The sequence below is a fragment of the Brachyhypopomus gauderio genome, chromosome 3 (genome assembly GCF_052324685.1).
Source record: "Brachyhypopomus gauderio isolate BG-103 chromosome 3, BGAUD_0.2, whole genome shotgun sequence".
In the NCBI taxonomy this organism is placed as follows: domain Eukaryota; kingdom Metazoa; phylum Chordata; class Actinopteri; order Gymnotiformes; family Hypopomidae; genus Brachyhypopomus; species Brachyhypopomus gauderio.
In genome coordinates, this window is record NC_135213.1 from 19,305,984 (window position 1) to 19,326,877 (window position 20,894).

At 42.1% G+C, this 20,894-nt stretch overlaps 1 protein-coding gene across 4 annotated transcripts; it reads left to right on the top strand.

Moving 5' to 3' along the window:
- Positions 1 to 854: 854 nt before the first annotated feature.
- On the top strand, positions 855 to 16,033 carry eef2k (eukaryotic elongation factor 2 kinase). Of its 4 annotated transcripts, none has more exons than XM_077000051.1 (20): positions 855 to 1,323; positions 1,737 to 1,997; positions 2,800 to 2,865; positions 4,044 to 4,144; positions 4,785 to 4,845; positions 4,961 to 4,998; positions 7,039 to 7,210; positions 7,357 to 7,506; positions 7,604 to 7,736; positions 7,944 to 8,071; positions 8,240 to 8,438; positions 8,621 to 8,676; positions 8,759 to 8,836; positions 9,605 to 9,661; positions 9,824 to 9,877; positions 11,062 to 11,196; positions 11,419 to 11,607; positions 11,715 to 11,839; positions 14,453 to 14,631; positions 14,975 to 16,033. In XM_077000051.1, the coding sequence occupies exons 2-20, from the start codon at positions 1,755 to 1,757 to the stop codon at positions 15,082 to 15,084; spliced, it is 2,274 nt and encodes a 757-aa protein (XP_076856166.1). In that variant the 5' UTR covers positions 855 to 1,323; positions 1,737 to 1,754; the 3' UTR covers positions 15,085 to 16,033. The 4 variants fall into 4 exon arrangements, with proteins under 4 accessions (XP_076856166.1, XP_076856168.1, XP_076856170.1 ...); XM_077000053.1 differs by having other exon boundaries at positions 8,243 to 8,438; XM_077000055.1 differs by lacking the exon at positions 2,800 to 2,865.
- The last annotated feature ends 4,861 nt before the right edge of the window (positions 16,034 to 20,894 follow it).

Genomic DNA, 20,894 nt, shown 5'->3' on the forward strand with positions numbered 1-20,894 from the left:
TAACGTTATTATAATCATTGCTTGATTATTTTTTTATATATGGTAAAAACATTTTTATCATTGTAAATGAGTTGGTGATTTGATTAAATAACTATAATTTAAGATCCTCGCAATATGGTCGATCCGCCCTTGTATTCATGGAAGCGTGGCATAACTCCATACATTTTATTGCTATAGTAGTTGTTGATGTTTAGATAAGGTTATATAGCTATATAACTAGTAACCATTGTAACTACGGTTTACGTTTATTTTTTCAGCTACGCCAGGAAAGTCATTTGACCAATCTTGTTGGCTCACTCAACTTGTTTTTAACTTAACGTGATTTAACAACGTGATCAATTAACCATTGCAAAGTAAATTTAGCGGAACTCTTTGGGGAAATCAAAGAGTAACCAATTTCAAGCAAATTCAGCACTTTCTAAACATGTCGTGTAGTATAAATAACGGGGCCACCTCGTATTATTGACCTAATTTTTCGATGTCAGGTACCTATATTTTGACTGTCAAAGTCAAATACATTCATATATTGCATTTGCAACATGCCCAATGATTATTTACCAACGCCAGGGGGGGACTCCTTGAGAAATATGGAAGAAATCCTGGGCGCCCCATGCTTCTTGGGTATTTCGTGTGCTATTTATACACCCTGTGTAACATAGGCGTGTGCTGCCTGCACGGTACGTGCGCTCCGTGCGGACGCGCCACGTCGCTGTGGACGCGCTGTACCCGGGATGTGTTGTTGTTGCGGGAACGCGCCACGTCGCTGTGGACGCGCTGTACCCGGGATGTGTTGTTGTTGCGGGAACGCGCCGTGCTCACTGAAACCCCTGCTGGCCTGCTTGCGCTACTACAACCTTTCCGACGCACCACGCCACGCTTGGGTAGGACCCGTGCCAGTTTCCGCGTGGCTCCTCGTGGTATATATTGTAATCCTAAAAACAGTATGGACGATAAAGAGCGTCTGGAAACGGTCACATCTAGAAAATGAAGCGGATGGAAGGGCACGGAGGGATGTAAAGAGTCTTCCTCATTTGACAGGGCGGATGAGACTGCGACCAATCCGGACTGGTGTGTGTGATCGTTAAAGCGGAGGGGGCAGAGCTCGTGTGATCAGACGCGCAGGGCTGCAGCGCTTTGAGCAGTTTCAGGGATAGTCAGACAGGACGGCTGAAATTTCCCCTCGGAACATCCAGCTTAGAGCAGCACTGTGCAGTTATCCACATAGAAATAGTAAACAAACAAACAACAACAAACTCGAGAGACGAGACTAACCTGCGGACGTTATGCCTTTCCGAGACTAGCGTGGTTCCTCGTTAAGAAAAGGTGTGTGGCTTTGTAACGACTTTGACATTATGTTTAATTTACTATCTTAAATATTTTGTAGTAATGTTTTGTATTGGCACGCTGTGTTGAGTGTGTAAGCTGTAACGACCGTTTATTGGAGCAGGTTGCCAGCTAGCGTTAGCTGTCTTCACCTCGTTAGCTAACGTTCCTGCTGACATTTTGTCGTCCTGCAGCGTTCATGCTCCGATGTTTGGGCAGAACTGGTACCTGAAGGGTGTTTGCTAACGTTAACTGGCTAAATCTATTGGAAATATAACTTGTTAGACTGGCTAAACGGCATGGATGCATATTAGCTAAGCTGGCTGGCTAGCTAGATAGTTAGTGACTTATCCCCTGCCCATCTAGACAACATGGTGTGACTGACTTGATGTTTTTGAACCTGCACGTTTCAGCACGCAACCCCGAACACCATGGCTGACGAGGAACTCATGTTCAGCATGGAGGAGGTGGGCAGCCTCAAAAGGAGCTCCTGCAACAGCACTGGGTCCTTCGGGAAGAACAGCTCGATTGATGATGACGAAGACGACTTCTACATTTGCCCCATCACTGATGACCCCATCAGTCAATCTAGAGATATACGTGATTACCATAAGACCATTGTACACAACAGACAGCTCTCTAATTCGTTGCCTAAAAACTCTTTCTCATACAAGGTGAGTAGCAGTGTTTTGTAGATGTGCTTTACCAAATTTGCTTTGCCTGCAAATTGATTTAAATGTACATTTTAATAATGGATCTGTGTTCTGTAACACAGTTGAGTATTGATGATCTTTTGATATTGTGGAGAATATGCTGTGATTATTAGTAATCACAGCATTGACCCTTTTTGTTTACAAAAGTATTATGCAAAATGACTTATTTCAACCATTTGAACATCATATTGAATAGCAATTGACAATTAATTGAACAAATTACAAAAACTGTGACTTTAAAGCGAGAATGTTTCTTACAGTGCTGTGCAAATGATTGCACTTTTCCTGTACAATATTTCTCCCTTATATGGAGAAGGAGCCATGTATGAAACGTGTTGTGAGAGCATAGCAGCTGCTTCACCTAACCTCTTAAAGAACAAGTCTGATCACATTTTTTCCCTATGGCTGGTCTTATAGGCTTTTTAATGTTCTTGATGTGTGCCTTAGCACAATGTACTGATTTTGATTCAGCTTCCCTTTGGCTGTTAACTTGTTTTGATTGTTTAGCATTCTTATGCAAGCAATGGTAGTGCATGCAATGGTAGTGCATGCAACTGCTCCTACACTTTATCTGAATTCTGATATAATCCACATTGGTAGACTTAAGGTGAATCATATTTAAAAGTGGGAACAAGTTTGCATCAAAGGATGCAAACTTGCTGTCCTGATGTAGCCAGTTTTAAAGCATGTGTCTGTCTAAATGTCCCGTGTCTAATCGTTTAAGTCGTATGTCTGTTTAACTGCCCACCCACCTCCCATTCAGAACACAAACGAAAAAGATCAAGAGGTGCGATCGGTGAGGTTTGGTTCTTTATCTGAGAAAGGTCGGGTATGTGCACAATTACAATTTAAATTTTCTTGCCCCTCTAAGCCAATTATCCTTTGCCATCCTTATTAATCCATTTTTGCTTTCCATGGTCTGACGCACCTTTCCTTGCCCTCGGAGTTCTTCTCTTTCTTTAAGTCACTTTTTCCCCCTACAGAGTATGTCAGCAGTTTGCTTCCTGCACAAAGCCAACCCTAATTACATGCTTATGCTACATGCTATTAAAATTGGATACTTGGTGCCAAAATAATTGTTGCCTAATGGCTTTATTTACATATTTAGTAACTACAATAATACCTACACCATGTCACTAATAAACTAATAGAAACGAATGAACACACAAATAAATTCTACTGGGATTAAATCTTGGTCAGCACCTTTACCTCCCTGATGTCTATGTAGTGCATAATGAGTTATGTGACTGTAGTTCCTGATGTGATTTTGTGATTTTCTGGATTGAATTCTTTGTATTTATCAAACTCTTAATGGGAGACAATAAAGATTTATGTCTACTCGCTGTCAAGTGAAGCCTGTCAAATTGCTAAATATATGCTACACTGGCACAGTATTTAAGGCATGCTAGCTATTCCATAATTTAGGATTGGGTCAGGATTTGGATTACATTTAGGGTATCATTACCAGAGCTTCTTTTTTGGAAACATGGTCTCATAAGTATGCAACATGACTCCGATCATACGAGGCATCCACTATTAGACACCGTTTATCTAGCTTAGGTTTATGATTTAGTTTTATGAGATCTTGGACTAGAGCCATGTAGGTCAGCCTGTAATATCCATGACAAACAGTGCAAGCTCATTTCTGAAATATTTTTATGTCATTTAAACACATTGGGCCATTTAAGGAAACCAAACCACCATCATTTAGATAGCGATAGCCTAATGCTGTGTGTCCATTTATTTTGTGTGTTCACCGTTGATTTTCATGTTTTTTGCATGTGCTTTTGCCCTTGATCGGCACACCTCGTTGCTTCCTGTGCCTGTTTGTCCCTCACTCGTTTAAGCCAGTTGTATCTTATTTTATGCATATGCTACTGACAACAGGAAAGGGAAGGAGTGCAGTCGCCATCTGTCCATTCAGAACTGTGTGGAAGTGCTTTTGTGGGGGAGCTGCAGAAGCTTTAGCATGACGATGAAAGCTTGTGCATATATTTCCTGTCATAGGCCACTTGGAAGCATGCTATTGAGAAAGCAAGGTCTATGCCAGACCCCTGGGCTGAGTTCCATTTGGAGGACGTTGAGACCGAGCCCTGCGTTAGATACAGGTCTGTAGCTGTCTGCTTTGCCTTCATGAAAAAACGGCAACGCTAGCCAGTTGGGCAGCCTTGGCTAAGTGCTTTTGTGTAGTAGTGCACAACGGGGACCTGTCCTAGCAGTAGGAGAGGGATTCACAGGCTACTGTGCCCTTTCGTGTGCTAATTTTAAAATAGTTGTAACTCTGTTCCCCTCCAGCCTTGATGTACAGCCAATGGCTGTGAGCCAGCGCAGATGCAGGCCCAATAGCAGCGTCTGTGCTCTTGATGGAATGCTCCACATGGTACAGAGCATTCCATTGGTAAAGTGCACAGTTACTTGTGTAAATACAAGTCATGTGCTAGCAGGCGTTGTGCACGTATTTAACAGCAAGCCGCGCGTGCACGCGTGGCCACGTCTTGGTCAGCAGGCACGCTTACGAGGCACTCGTGTGGGCGTGATCCACATTCTGTTCCTAGCTTTTTCACCAGACAAAGCTGATAGTGTAACTTAGTCTGAGATCAGGGAAAAACAGCTCACTCATACTTGGCAATGATTGTTGTTATGAAACGGAAATTCAAAAGCAAAGTTCATTTTATTTTTCTCTTACATATTTACGTGATAGCAGCAGGTGTCCTAGCAGTCTGACTAAATACACTGTGTCACCTGTAGGTATAATGCCATTTCAGGAGAATGGGTACAAGACCAAGTGTTCATCAAGATGGCTTCTCAGGTATTATGGCACCTTTGCACAGCTAAAAGCTCTTTGTGTGTTGGTATATACTGATTTTGCAGAGTGGAAAGTTTTTTTCCCAAACTCTTTCAAATAAACCTTCTTTTCTTTGCAGCCCTTTGGGAAAGGAGCCATGCGAGAGTGCTTTCGAGCGTAAGTGGTGTGAATTACACTCTTGAGAATGTTTATCAGACTGCGTTCCAAACTATCTGTTCAGGTGTTGACGATTCTCTTTGATTGTGTGCTTTTTATTTTCTGTTGTGGTGGGAAGAGGCTGAAATAACCTTGTAGCCTTGTGTGTACTTGTACACTGCACATTCAGTGATCGTGCCTCTTCCTGTTGATTAATCACTGATGACCGCATCCACTTTTAAAATGGAGACTTGTCAAATGTGTAAAAAAAAAAAAAAACCACATGTAAATACAACATGAGACAAAAAACATTGGTAGCATATCCATTTAATCCAGGGGTCTCAAACTCGTATTCTCCAGGGTCAACTATCCAGGCAGTGTTCTCCAATGGTCAAAGAAATATTAACACGTAATATTAACTCTATGTACACATATACTAAGTGAAACTCTTGCTGGTGCCTCAGCTCACATTGTCCGTAGGGGAGTTTGCAGTGGACCCCCAGATAATGGCTTGGAGACGGGTACCATGTCTGTATCTGTGCTTAGATTTATTAAAGCCCTCTTACAAACGGACCAATATCTGGTTTCCCTTGTGCCTCTCGAAATGTGGGTCAGTGCAGCTCTGTGGGCTTCCTCTGAAGCAGTGCTGGAGCCCAGTCCATGCCAAAGGAAAAAGACGTCTATAAAAGGCAAATCTCTGGACACGAAATCCTACTGTAGGTTTTCAAGAAGAGAACAACATTCGCCACTGTTAAATGCAAAACTCTTTTTCATAACAGACTTGCGTGTTTGGACGAGGTTTTTACTTAGCAACCTCTATTTTCTAGTCTCAGTCCTCTTCCCACAGGAATGATTTTACATGGGGACGTATGGTAATGTACTTTTGACACGGAACATATGTAATATTTATGGCCTATTCACATGGGATAAAAGACCTTGGTATGAATGCCAGATAGAAGTAGAAGCTCAATTTACATATTTGTGTCATACAAAAAAATATCATATTTGATGGTCTCAACCACAAACATTATTTCTCCATGACATATTAAACATCTATGGCTATTATGAACCAGGATTGGATTTGGTCTAAATTCCTTACTTGTTTGCCTGTATACACAGAATGCTTAGAATAAGAAAGTTTTTGAACTACAGAGTTTATTTAATATGTAGTATAATTTATCTAATACTGCCACAAGTGTTTCTCCTCTGGACCAAAAGATAACATTACTGTCCTCAAATGATCATTAATGTTCCCAATTATCATTGGGTGCCAGTGAATAGAGGCGGTATCAGCACACTTTAATGCAGAGCTGATTATAAATATCATCCCTGACCTCCTTAGCCGCTGGACGCGAGGCCAAACTCGTCTTTTTCGGTCACGGGATTTGAGGAACCTGAAACACGCAGACGTGAAGGAACCGTCCGTAAACAGCTTCTCTGTTTTCAAGATGAGCTCGCTTGCCACACGGCTCACCTCAGCTGCTGAATCACTTTCTCTTTCTGCTCAGTGAAAACAGTTCTTCTGCAGGCACTATGGGAAGTTGATTGAGACCTCTGTGCCTGTAATCTCATACCTAGCATACCCATCTGATTCTTCAGCGCTCTGATGGTGCTTGCGATTGTATTCCTTAAGGATATCTGCATTCTCTTTGCGTATCTGATGAATGGCAGTTATGTTAAACTCAGTAAAGAAATATTTGTTTTTCCTTTTCTTGAAAATGTCTATGCTGTTTTGTTTTCAGAGTTTTGAAACTTTTAAAGACATTTTGTTAAAAACTACTTTTTTTTGTCATGAGTGGTGAGCTATTATGTGTAACTCGTGAGATGCCGGGTGTGGCCTGTTGCCAGGAGCTTGAGACCCCTGAATTAATCGGTGACAGCATGTGAATGAGACCTTTCACAACATCCTGTCTTTAGTGATTATTATGGTTAGGCTGTTCTGCTTCGTGTTCTTAAACAGTGTAAATATGCACTATCAGAGTGTGACTTCCCTATCTGGTTTTAACTGGCTCTTCACTCTTATCTGCAGGTCTCTGACACTGTGTTCCTTCTTCTCCGCAGAAAGAAATTGTCAAACTTCTCGCATAGCAGCAAATGGAAATCAGCGTCAAACTATGTGGCTAAACGGTACATGGAGAGTGTGGACAGAGATGTTTATTTTGAAGATGTCCGGTTACAGATGGAGGCTAAATTATGGGGTGAAGAGTACAATCGCCACAGGCCTCCCAAACAGGTGCCTTCTCCAGATTTTCCTCAGGGGTGTAGTTTTATTATAAGCCAGTTTGTTTCTAGTTTTTTTGTTTCTAGTTTCATGCATTTTTTTTTTTTTTACCAAAAGCTAACTTTCAGTTTGTTTGGCGTCTTTCCATTCTCTGTTAGGTTGACATTATGCAGATGTGCATTGTGGAAATGACGTCTCGCCCAGGGAAACCTCTCTACCACCTGGAGCACTATATTGAAGGACAGTACATCAAGTACAACTCCAACTCTGGCTTTGTGAGAGACGACAACATACGTCTCACACCTCAGGTATGTTCTCCAGACTCACAGCTGCATGGGACACCAAAAGTGATCTCTCTCTCGAACAATACAAGCTCATGTTGACTCTTGACCCCTGTGGTCTTAGGCATTTAGTCACTTCACGTTTGAGCGCTCTGGACATCAGCTGATCGTTGTTGACATTCAGGGAGTGGGTGACCTTTACACAGATCCTCAGATCCACACAGAGAAGGGCACAGACTTCGGTGATGGCAACTTGGGTACTTATCATTCTCATATACATCTTTCCCTTTGCATATGTTTGCTCAGTTTCTCAGTTGTCTTTGCAACTCTGTTTCAAATCTACAAAACGAGAGCTTTTGTGCTTGGGAATTACTGAAAAAGCAAACGCACAGATGCAAATTCCAATTTATTTTTGGTCTTTGTTCGTATACCTATGTGCGTTCGTCCATCTGTCTGCCTACTAGGTGTGCGTGGTATGGCCCTGTTCTTCCATTCTCACTTGTGTAATAAGATCTGTAAGAGTATGGGCCTCACGCCATTCGACCTGTCCCCTGCCGAGGGCAGCCAGCTCGACTGCACCAACAAACTTCTGGTTAGTGCCGTATTACCTACTGTTCCTGCTGCCAGCAGACCGCCACAGAAAGGTTCTATTGTCCTGCACTGCGGGACAAAACATGACTTGCCTTTTGAAACGTGGCTCAAATAGCTATGCAAGTTGCCCTTTGAATGGTTTAAAGGCATTCATTCCACTTCTTCACAGCAGTCAGCTAAGACTGTGCTCCGCGGCTGTGAGGAGCACTGTGGTTCTCCCAGGGTGCGCACGACCTCCTCGGGCCGTATGCCCCCTCTCCTGACCCGCCTGTCTGAGACCTCCTCAGCTGACGAGAACACCAGCGATGCAGAGTCCATCCCCTGCTCCCCAATGAGTCTGGGCTTCTCCGCAGGCCGCTCTCCCATGGGTAAGGTCCCCCCCGCGGATTACGACATCATTTGCCGCCTGTGCCTCCTAGTTTTAGGTGGAGACATGCTCGGAAACAGTCATTGATTTGAAGGAACTACTATTGCTAACTAATTTCCCTAATTTTCCACCAATATTTTCCTTTAATTTCACTGCTTCCATTTCTTGTTTGTTTTTGGGTAGGCTGGTCATTCATGAATGAAATGAACGAAACCAACAGGAGCAACATGGATCAAAAGGTGGGGATGTGAAGAACTTGTTCTAGTTGAGCACTCCCTCAACTGCAGTACCTCAGGTCAATGTAACATGTGCTCTTCCCAGGACTCTGAGAATGGAGGAGATAGTGGTTACCCTAGTGAGAGACGCAGTGAGGGTGACCTGGTCGAACATAATGAAAGGGTATATATCTCCCCTTTTCCCATACATTTACTCAAAGTATGTGATATATGGTTTATTGACAAGTGTATATTTATGGTAAACATATTAAATTAAAAGTTATTTAATGCAGCTTAAAATGTTTGCATGTTTCACATTTTGTACAACACTTTTTGTGAAGTAAGGTACTTGTTAAACATACTTCACATGGGGTTTCCCAGTGCATAAAATTACAAAGTGAAATTGAGTTTTAAAATTCCACAATTCTGCCACACAATATTGTAAAATGGCTGTATTGTACTGATTTATTGCTCCACACCGTATACAGTTGAACGCAATGGCAGTCTAAAAAAATAGGCGTAAGAGAACAGGTAACATCAGTATTATGGCCTAAATGTTCTCTACCAGGTTAATAGATAAATGATGATTTTATGCTGAAATTTGAAGATTTTGAAATGCTCATTCAACTTTCGTCCAATCAGAGGAGATTGTGTCATTGAACCTTTTTATGCTTGTGGTTGTACAAGACTATTTTGAACCCAAAACTAGATTCAGACTGCATCCTACGGAACACTATGGGAAGTAAGTTTTGTGCCTTTTTATTAGTTTCATTTACTTTGTAAGCAAAATTGCACCCAAAAATATAATTTACAAACTCTGAAACATGCAAACAATGAAATAGTACAATGGTATAATTTTCTTTTGAATTCACTGAACACACCAGGTAACGCCAATGAAAGAGACTTCTGGATCTTTTATTTGTGATGGTATGTTTTTTGCATTATCACGTAGGCACGGCCAATCTATAGCAGGAATTACTCGGAATCGGATGAAGACAGCATTCGTCGGGTAAATACAGTTCACATTGCCTAACCATAACAATCCAGAATACTGCCATCCACTCTGATCTCTCCTCTTTTTCCCGTTCTAATGTGTTTAGCCTTATGTCCACCCACATTACCATTGCTCTTTTAATGTTCATCAGCTTCATCCTCCTCTCACCTTCCTCAGAGAGCGGTGGTAAATGCCAGCAAGCCGTCTGTTACTGTAAACAGCCCTGAGACGGTGATTTCCTGCATGCACCACAGCTAGTCTTGCCCTCTGACTTGAGCATCAGTGCTGTTGGTGAATCAACCATTTAAGGCAGGGTCCCCTCTAACATTGCCCCTCCCCTCAACCCTCATGTGGCCCCTCCCCTCAGATCAAACCTCGCCCCTCCCCTTCAAGTCCATTACAGCCAGTCTGGTGACTCCTTGCATGTTAAGGGGCTAATTTAAAATAGGTTAATTAAAATGTGCGTTACATTTTAAATATGCAAGACAAAGGCAAGTTTTCTGCTTCTGTACTTGATATTGAAGAGATTATTTATAGCTATTGTTGTGTTGCATGGAAGGCCAGTCTGTATACTTTGTATTAATTGATGTTTTGGTTTTTTTTTATTTGCTCTAAGAGACTTACATTTCTGCCAGCATTATAATTTTATTGAAGAGTAATTTCTGTTCATTTGTATTTGTTCAGCAGGTATCAAACAATTTTTAGGGATGGTTCAAATAGATTAGTTATTTGGTATCATTCCTGCAAGTCTGGCTCTGTTTGAAAGATTTCTTTACAGTTAAAAAAATTACTTATTTGTAATACCGGTATTTTATTTCAGATGTGTCAACTAATTTGCCAATTCTAAAAAATGGTAAATTCTAAAAAACTGGCCTTGTTACAAAGGGAAATCGGCTTCAGTGCTCTTAGGAAATTTACAGATGTAATGCCTTAGGAACACAGGCTGCAATTCAGACTTCATGAAGACTTGATCAAACACACATTATTAAATATATAATTTAATATATTTATCATCTCATCTTTCACATGTTTATTTTATCAAATATTCTGTCTGTCTGTTTTTGTTATTGTGGTTGTGTTTTTCCTGCACTGCCAGCACCCTGCATGTGTATGAAGCTAGCCTTGGCTTCCTTCCATATGGCAACAATGCATGGTTGAGTCCTGTAGGGGGAGCCGTACGCACTCGTGGGCTCCTGTCCCAGTGCCACTAATGCTTTATGGACTGGAGTTATGGGCTGACCTACCAAATAAACTCCATGTAGGGACAGCACCTGATCTAGCTTTGATCTGAACTCCTAATAGTAGGGGTCACCTGTGTGCTTCTGAGCACCTTTCATTGTATGTGCATGAATGTTATGTACGTTCATTATAGACTGGCAACAGTATGATTGATATGCATGCTTTCTGTCCATCAGGTGACGGAGGAAAAGTGGAGTTTCTTTCATTCATCCCGAGCCCATATTCACCGACCCTCCTGTGTGGCAGTAGAGGTGGAGAGACTGAACTCTCAGTTTCTTGAAAGGAAAATTGGCAAATCGATTCTGGGCAAGGTACAGCCCCTTTATTCCCCTCACAGGATCATAGACCGTCATAGGTTGCCTTGGTAATAATTGCTGTGCATACATACACACATACATACACACATACATACACACACACACATACATACATACACACACACACATACATACATGTACCTGCAGTGCACCCATCATGGCTCTGGATCTTCTGTCCTGTATGACTGTATTAAACCCATGGTTTTGCATCATCAGGTTCATCTGGCCATGGTCCGGTACCATGAGGCAGGACGATTCTGTGAGAAAGATGCCCAGTGGGACCAGGACTCTGCTGTGTATCACCTGGAGAGGGCGGCCATGTGCGGGGAGCTGGAGGCCATCGTGGCCCTGGGCCAGTGCTACCTGCAACTTCCCCATCACATCCTGCCCGAGCTGAATCTAGAGGTACTGTCCTGCTCCTTTTCTGTAAAGCTGAAATATTGCTGGTTTTCTCTCGAGTTGATCTCTCCATGTCTGTGTGCTCTGGAACGCTCTCTGGACCGGGTCTACAGGACAAGGAGGAGAACAGGTGCAAAGGCTTCCACCTCCTGCTCCAGGCAGCCGAGGCCGGAGACAGACCCAGTATGATCTTGGTGGCCAGAGCGTTTGATACTGGTGTCAATCTGCCACCTGACAGGTGTGAAAAACTCTTTCCACGACCCTTTTCAGATATCAGACCCGCAACGGTGATGTAGCACCTTTAGCACTAATCTTCACACTTGCAGCATATTCTGTTAACCTGGCTGGGTACAGTGTATTCACACATCACCAGTGGGGCTTTACTGGAAAGTGGGCATCTAGTCAAGAGGCTTTATTGTCATTTCAGCTATGTACAAGTGGACGGTGAAATGAAATGACATTCCTCCTGGACCACAGTACAGCACAAAACGCAAGCAAAACAACTGAGTGAATGAGGAAGAGATGCCCAGTAGACAGTAACAGGAAGGCTGTTCAGAAACATGTAGCACGACATTTACGCAAAAGCACCCAACACGTACTTGTAGCTTAGAGCAGTGACTGAGATCAGCAATCACCTGGATCAATGTTGGCTCATGTTCACATGAGTGTAAAAGAGGACTAGTGGTAGATACCTGCGTATCACAACAGGGAGACCCGTGCACTTACATGCTTCTGCTCCAGTAAGACCTCCATTATCACCTGCAATATATTTAATTTAGTGTCTTCATCGACCTTCATGAGGAAAGGGTAATACAGAATATAGAAAGGCATTCACAGGAACACCACACTACTTCAGATCTGATTTTAGATCTACAGGTGCTGGTCAACGAATTGGAATAATTTGAAATAGTGCAATCATGAAATTCTTTGAATGCATTTTTTGTGCAGAAAGCAAATCAGGTGTTCATCGCACCTGTCCTACTCGTTAGACTAATGACAGAACTCGTTACCTGTAAAAAAATTTGCTCAGCTAAGCTTTCCAAAAGGCCCATTTAGGCCATTTAACTGTGACACTGTTGTTTTATTGAATTAGAATAATGGAGAAACCGTTTCATTGAATTAGAATAAATGCTCGAATTTTGTTTTCTGTGAAGAGTGTTCACTGTGCAGTATAAAGTCAGGGTTGAGTAGAATTTCTAAGTTGTAAAATCAATCATGGGTAAGCAGCGCGACCTCTCAACCGGAATAGTTGCTCAAATTCAAGCCCTTCGCCAACAAGGCTTGACCCAAACTAAAATTGCTGAGCAGCTCGGCATCAGCCAGTCTTCCGTCTGCAAAGCTCTCAAGAAAAACTGCAGCAAGCGCACCAACTGTTCCGGCGTCCGAAAAACTTCTGCTCGCGACAACAAGCAGCTGAGAAAGATCGCAGTCAGCAACCGGTTCAAGTCCACTTCCGAGCTCACCGACTTGTGGAACAAGCAGACCGGCGCTGACGTCTCCAGATCAACCACTTACCGTCGTCTGCGCGAACTCTGCTTCAAATCTCACGTTCCAGCAGTAAAACCGATGCTGAACAAGAAACAAATGGAGAAACGGCTGAAGTGGGCCAAAGAACACGGCGAGTGGACTGCTGAAGACTGGCAGAAAGTGGTCTTCAGTGACGAATCAAGCTTCTGCATCTCCTTCGGTGACCAAGGTCCTCGTGTCTGGCGTCGTGGTGGCAAAACCTACAACCACGAGTGCGTGAAAAGATACGTCAAGTTTCCCCAGAGTGTTATGGTCTGGGGATGCATGTCCGCTCGAGGTGTAGGGAAACTCTGCTTCCTCAAGTAGACTGTCAATGCTGCCGTATATCAAGATGTTCTGGAAACGTTCCTGATTCCGACTGTTGAGGAACAGTTCGGTGAAGAAGACTTCATATTTCAACAGAATCTTGCACCGGCGCATGCGGCCAAGTCGACCAAAGATTGGTTCACTAAAAAACAGCTTGAAGTTTTGGCATGGCCGGCCAACTCGCCTGACCTCAATGTCATTGAAAACCTTTGGGCCATCGTCAAGCGGAAAATTTGCGACAGAAAGCCTACTACGCTGGACCAACTGAAGCAGAACATCGCCACTGCCTGGGAAGCTGTGAGTGCGGAAACTTGCGACAAGCTGGTTAAATCGAAGCCGCGGAGACTTCAGGCAGTCATACAAGCCAAGGGGGCAGCCACAAAATACTGAGAAAGTGATGATTGTAATTATAATAAAAATTATTCTAATTCAATGAAACGGTTTCTTCATTATTCTAATTCAATAAAACAACAGTGTCACAGTTAAATGGCCTAAATGGGCCTTTTGGAAAGCTCAGCTGAGCAAATTTTTTTACAGGTAACGAGTTCTGTGATTAGTCTAACGAGTAGGACAGGTGCGGTGAACACCTGATTTGCTTTCTGCACAAAAAATGCATTCAAAGAATTTCATGATTGCACTATTTCAAATTATTCTAATTCGTTGACCAGCACCTGTATGCTGAATTGGTTGAAGTTTATAGTTGGTAAAGAGTTCATTTTGTATCCGAAAAAACAGCTGCTTGATGTAAATATTCTTGTCGCAAATGCAGTAAACACACATGACTTAATGAATTACCCCAGGTCTCTCCAGACCACCCACCCAAACATGTATATATGTTTTGTGGTTTTTTTTTTGTGACTGTCTAGAAATTGTAACATTTTTATAGTGCTTTTTTATTTTGTTTATTACAATTAATAGAAAGAGAGGACTAGGAATCGGCTAAGTTACTAAATTCATTTTCATTTTAAGGACATAAAATGTTTTTACTTTTCTTCATTATCGTATTTCTAATGTGTAGGACTCAGGACTGGGAAGAAGCAGTACACTGGTATGACTGCGTCCTGAACATGACCGACTACGATGAGGGGGGTGAATTTGACGGCATGCAGGATGAACCACGCTACCTCCTATTGGCCAGAGAGGCCGAAATGTTCCAAGAAGGCGGATTCACCTTGGAGGCAGATCCTCAGAGAGCAGGTAAGCCTCTAAGGTGATGGAAGTCAGCCATGCATCAGTACACACAGAACCATTTCAGATAGTGTGGTTCCTAAACTATGACCTTAATCATGATAAACAATTTAACCAAAGCATAACCATGGAAACCAGAGGAGCGAGCACTTTTTAAATGCTTGCAGCTGTGCAGATTCAGTGTAACTGTGCTGGCCACAGCAGTACACATCAGAGCCTACAGCTCTGCAGTCTGGTGATTTCAAGTGGGCATTGTCCTCTAGTGGCTGAGGTAACCAGTACGTGTCAAGTGAGGTTCAGCACCAGCATCGTCCTGTAAACAGCACATTCTCTTGTTCTCTTCACACTGTAGGTGATCTGTTTACTGAGGCTGCGGATGCTGCGATGGAGGCGATGAAGGGACGTCTTGCTAATCAGTACTACATGAAGGCTGAGGAGGCTTGGTCTGCAATGGAGGAGTAAACGAACTGATCCGGTCTCCAAGACTGGTAGCAGCTTGGATTGAACTTCTTGGGATGTGTTTACATGCTCTTTTACCACATGTTTTACAATGCTGTGATGTCTTTTTTTTAAGGTAGCTGTCTTTAAAGGACCTGCAGATGAATGATTTTGTGAATATTTGGGATGATTGCATTGTAGGCTAGTTAATATTTCACACCAATGAAAGTAAATCTGGAGGCAAAGTGAATGACCACAATCAAGCAGTGGACTTAAACTAGCAATGTCAATGACCTCATTAGGGACACACCCTATCATCATCATTATTATACTGTATTAGTTATGCCTATTACAGTTTGGTGCAAAAAATGCTTTGTGATCTAATGGGATATAGATATATGAATAGACACATCCTTTTACATCTCAGTTTGATTTCCCATAACCCTGTTGTGAGATACAGAGGAAATGCATTGGCATTAAAACAGATAACCGATATAAAACAGATGTATGGTAAGTTTTTTTTAGCAAGGTTTTTCTGTTTCATATTCTATAGTTGCGCTAGCTATACAAGCAACATCATTCATTAAATGACCAATGGTGTTGAGTAGACAGAATTCCCCCATCAACACCCTGAAAATACCCATGAAAAAGCAAAAAAAAAGTTTCTATGCACTTGTTGATTAAAGGAGCCTGTATACAGTCAATCTGCAAAAAATGGCCCCAATAATACTGTACTTTTACAGTATGACAAGAATGAACACCTAGAGTAGAGAAGTAAAGATTAAGAGAATACAAGAATGAGATAAATGATATAAGTGATCTTGCTGTGTAAATGCTTGATTTAATAAGTGGTCATTAATTTTGCCCATTTTACTTTAAATTGATGTGATTTATCATTAAAGTCAAGTTGGCTTTTTTTCATGCTGGCAAAAAGCTGTGCAACAAAAATGATACAAATGTAACTAATGGATTTGCTGTGAGTGGGACTTGTGATTGTGCGCACCTATGAGAACGATCTGCAGTGGTGTGATAGTGGTAAAATGACCAGGTCCTCTGCATTAACCATGCTGGAAAGAATACAGGGGGCATTTTCATAGTTTGAGGTATCCCAAACAAAACAAAGACCATACAATGGCATTATTTCTCAGACGGAGCATCTCTGTATGTCTGATGGTTCTGACAGATTCCAGTTGCACGTAGAAGGCTGCGTTCAGAGATCCAGTGCCTTAAAGCAGCCTATGAACGTTGGTGCTGTAGATCTGAGCTAATGAGTCTTTTGCATTTTCAAAAAAATCATTTTCTAACCAATTAATGCACACTCTTAATAATAATTTAACAGGAACTTGGCACTTGTGGACCATTTTTTATTAGCAACACCTTCTTTCCCCAAAGGCAGGAAAAGTTGGAACTTTGAGGCTGCTGATAAAATACACTGTCCAACATCACAGCAAATTAGATGTTGATATCTTACATGGTTATAGAGATATAAAGAACTCTGATTAATTGATTCATTTTAAGCAGTTAATGCGTAATTTTCTTGCTTAGAGTATGCGAGATACATATGAAAGCAGGCCTAGTTCTGTGGTATTGTTAGCTCTGCAAACATGATGTTTTATTGAGGCAAAAATTCCAGAATTTGCATTATCTTCTAAATGTTTTGGTTAATCAAAGTTTAACTGTGCTTGTCTCTCAGAAATTTTAATTACTTCTATTCACCCTTGGAGAGAAATCTGATGAACTACCTGTGCACCAAGAGTAAACTGTGCACATTTCCTACAAGACTTCTGTGGCACTTTCAATTGACTAGATTTTTTGGTTTCTGGTTTCATTACAATATGAAGTATGAACCTGCCTCCAGATTTGTCTCTTTGAATTTTTATTAAATATACCATTTGGTAGAGTGTTCATAATTAAATATGATTAATGTTTACTGTCTTGGAAACTAGATTTACTAGTGGTGGTCTAGGATCAAATATCTATAATTCACCAGTAATGGTTTTAAGAACAAGTTAATGCGTTATGCATGTGAAAGAAAAATGGTTTTCCAAGTTGCATGAGTGAAATTTTTAAGTTGAGTATGTATGCTAATGTGTGTACACATTTCCTTCTGAATTACTGTATATAATAAAATGATTTAATTTAAAATGTCCTGTAGTCTCTACTCATCTGCTGAACAAGAACAAAATCTCCTTTGTCTTCACGAATGCTCTAAACATTATCCAGGAAGTTAAGAGGAGAAGGTTAGCTCTGCTGTAGTCCAAACATCCAAGCAACTTGCTTTTGTTAAGTTGCTGAAGCAGTCACTAAATATACACTGGAGTCCATACAGCTTTCTAAATGGCAAGGTTACTGTGTATTCCTATTTGAAGTGATCCAAACAGGAGTAAAAGCAGTATTTTAAGCACAGTGTAAAAAATTTGATATCTGAAAAAGAGCACTGTTTAAAATAAAAAAATAAAAACCACTTTCAGATTCCACCTAGTTAGTGGTGTTAATCTGGCACCTAGTGCTAATTTACTTAATTACCTAACCCTTTTTAAGTAGCAGCCAAAGATTCCAGTTCTCATGATGGGGAGTCATTCTAATGTTAGCCTATTAATCAGGAGTCAAATCCAGGCCATTGCAGTGAGAGTTCTGAATCCTAGCCACTAAACCACCAGGGAGAATATTACACCTTCACAATGTCACAAACTCATACAAGTACCCCAAAAAGGCTGGTCTTCCATGAAAGACCAATGCAAGACAGGACAGAATAATGAGAATCTCAATGGACAGTCGGTTCAGGACTGAACACTTCAGCAAAGTGGTCCAAAGTTCACATTAGTGATGAAAGCAAGTTCAGTTTATTTGGGTCCAATGACCCAAATAAAAAATCCTGGAAAATCCTTTGTGACAGTTCTGACCAAGTATTCCACCCAAACTGTGGAACAGACTGGAGGATTGGACCAAAATCACACTAGAGCAGCATGAGAGACCAGTGATGTCCTGTGGCGGCAGATGTGCTGAAGTCATTCAAACCAGTGGCTTGTACACTTCCTATTGATTGTTGACTGTTGTAACCTTCAGAATATTTAGATGTAATCTTTCTGTGCTACAGTCACAGCTGTTCTCTAATTTTGATCATTGTATTCTGCAAAGTGATGGGCTATTTTTATAGAAGCCCCTTGGTTTTGTATAACACTGTTCTAGCATCATGGTATAGCCACAACAAAAATTTGTTAAAATACTGAGTGATGAACATTACATTATTTCTGAAAAGAATCAAGTTTTTGTAAATTGTTCTCTAATTTTGATCTCCAGTGTGTATAGCATGAATGAACTTCACCAACCCTGAAAGGATTTTGATTATATTCTTAAACCTTCTCATCAACATTTTGCCCCATGTATAATATTTATAATGATGCATGATTTGACATTAATTGTTTTTTTTCTGGAATGACTAGTAATGACCTGAGGCTCAGCATCCACATTGGAGGGACTGTGACTGCTTGGCCTAGAAACAGAACTATAAATATGGACTTCTACTAGATGTACTGTCCAATGGAGAACAGCTTCCCTTTTGAATCTTGGTCCTCCCAAGGTTTCTTCCTAGTTTTTCCTTGCCAGTGTCACCACTGGCTTGCTCATTAGGGATCTGAACCCATGTGTTGTAAAAAGCGTTATATAAATAAATTTGACTTTGACTTTAAGCCAGTCTAGTAAAGAACCATTTTCACTCAGACATTGTGTTCTGTTGTTTAACAACTCATATATAAGGAGTCAGCCTTGTGTCTATGTATGAGAGCACCCTTTGTGTGAAAATAATAGCTGTAGTCTGCCTTTAGATAAGAGCGTTCTGAACTCCCCATGTATCTAAGTACTAAACCCCCAGCACGATGGAGGGGCAGAGGAGCCTTGACCTGGTGCCCCCAGTGAGGGAGGGATGGCACCAACCTCCCCGGGCACCAATGAGACCTGACATCCAAAATTCACCCACGAAGCAATTATGTAACCAGCAGTATAGTTTATTTCTACAGAGGGGCTAACTTTCTCTTGCACTTTGAGTGTATGTAACAGAGATCTCTGGATCAATCCATTTTTCCTTAATAAGCATTATTTCACTTTGATATCTTACCCAAATGCTTCTGACTATTATTGCTCACCATTAAGGTTCAAAATTAGCAACCCAGATGGTACTCCATGACTAAGGCCGGCACACCTGCGGGGGAGAACTGAGTGCAATGACTCCTGAAGACGTTACTTCAGCAAGCCACCGACAAATTGCGTTGTGCGGGACTTGCGGTTGACCGTCTCCTCGGTGCCTGAGTTTTTACAAAAAATAACCACAAATTGGATCCTGGTGAGTACAAGAAAGCTTAGATTCTCCTTGTGTGTATATAATACAAGCTATGTTCTTGGCAGTTACTTTGTGACTGAAGGTTGAGAGCCAGGCAGTCTTCCTTGACTTAAGTTGAGAGCCAGGGAGTCGAACTCCCCTTGTAAGTATATGTGACACCATGGTGGGTATTAAAGTGCTGTAACTGTGTGATTAAGAGTTTCACCCTTGACTGAAGGTTGGGCACCAGTGTTCCGATGAGTGCACAGTAAAGGTAAACAAGGGAGAGTGACCTGACCTATCATGACCTGGACGGATATCCCAGATGACCCGACCCGCCAACAATGCTCCAGCACCAGCACTGGAGGGCTCCCCCTCCTAATTACAACACCCTCCAACCACCACCACCTATACTTCCCGAAGTTCAACAACTCCCACATCCTGTGCCGACCAGTCTGACGGCACCACAAGCCACAAAGTCCCCAACACCATCGCCTTCTGAGATTTCGATGCAGAAGGGCAGCCCGGTGGCATCGCACACAGCAGGAACAACGGAGGCCACAGTGCAGGCAGCAGTGAGAGCTGTAGAGCGGGCCATAGAGCGGGCCATAGAGCGGGCCATAGAGCAGCCTGCGAGCCACTGCTTGACACTTCTCCACAACGCGCCTCCAGCAAACTGGGTTAGTGCCCCAACAGCGGCATCCGAACATGTGACCTGTCCGATGGTGGAGGTAGCGGGACAGAACAGACTAATGCTGGTCTTCAAACATGGAGACTAGTGGATTTACAAGGACTGGCGAAACAACTCAGACACCCCAGTGACATTGAGGGGCAGAGGTTTGCGGTCGAACTGGTAATGTTCTGCCGAGAGTTCAGACCCATGTCATGCGAGCTGCGAAGTCTACTGGGTCTGAAACTGGGAGTGCAGGTGGCCTAGGTTCGGATGAATTGGCCAGCAGACAATTGCCAGTTAAACTATCTAAACTGGATGCATGAGGGCAACGGCCCTTACAGGCAGATGCTACAGGAATTAACAACGGCACTCATTGATGCTTTTCCCATTAGGATGGATATGACTAAGACTGTAAGCCAGCTGTAAGCAGACCCTTGAGAAAACGGTGCAGCAATATTTGTATTGACTTACTGAAGTGTATGATGCTCACTGTAGAATAGACAAACCCAACAACATTACCGACAGAGCTGTCACACTATATGAAGCACATCTGCCAAATAGTTTCATTAATGGACTGCGACATGACATCAAAAATGCTGAAAAAGACATGCATAACTTGGGAAACAGCAAAGCTAGAGCTGGATGGACAACATGCAAGCCATGCGGAAAAGCATCTCAAGCAAACAAGTGACAAAAAGAGGCAGAAGAAAGAGAAGGAAGCACATCAAGCTCACCTGGCAATGGTTCAATCCTCGAAGCAGCGGGACGAGGGAGAGGTAAAGGTGGGAGAGAACAAGGGAAGAATAAAAATGGGAAAGGTCGTGAAGTGTGGAGAAACCAAAAAGA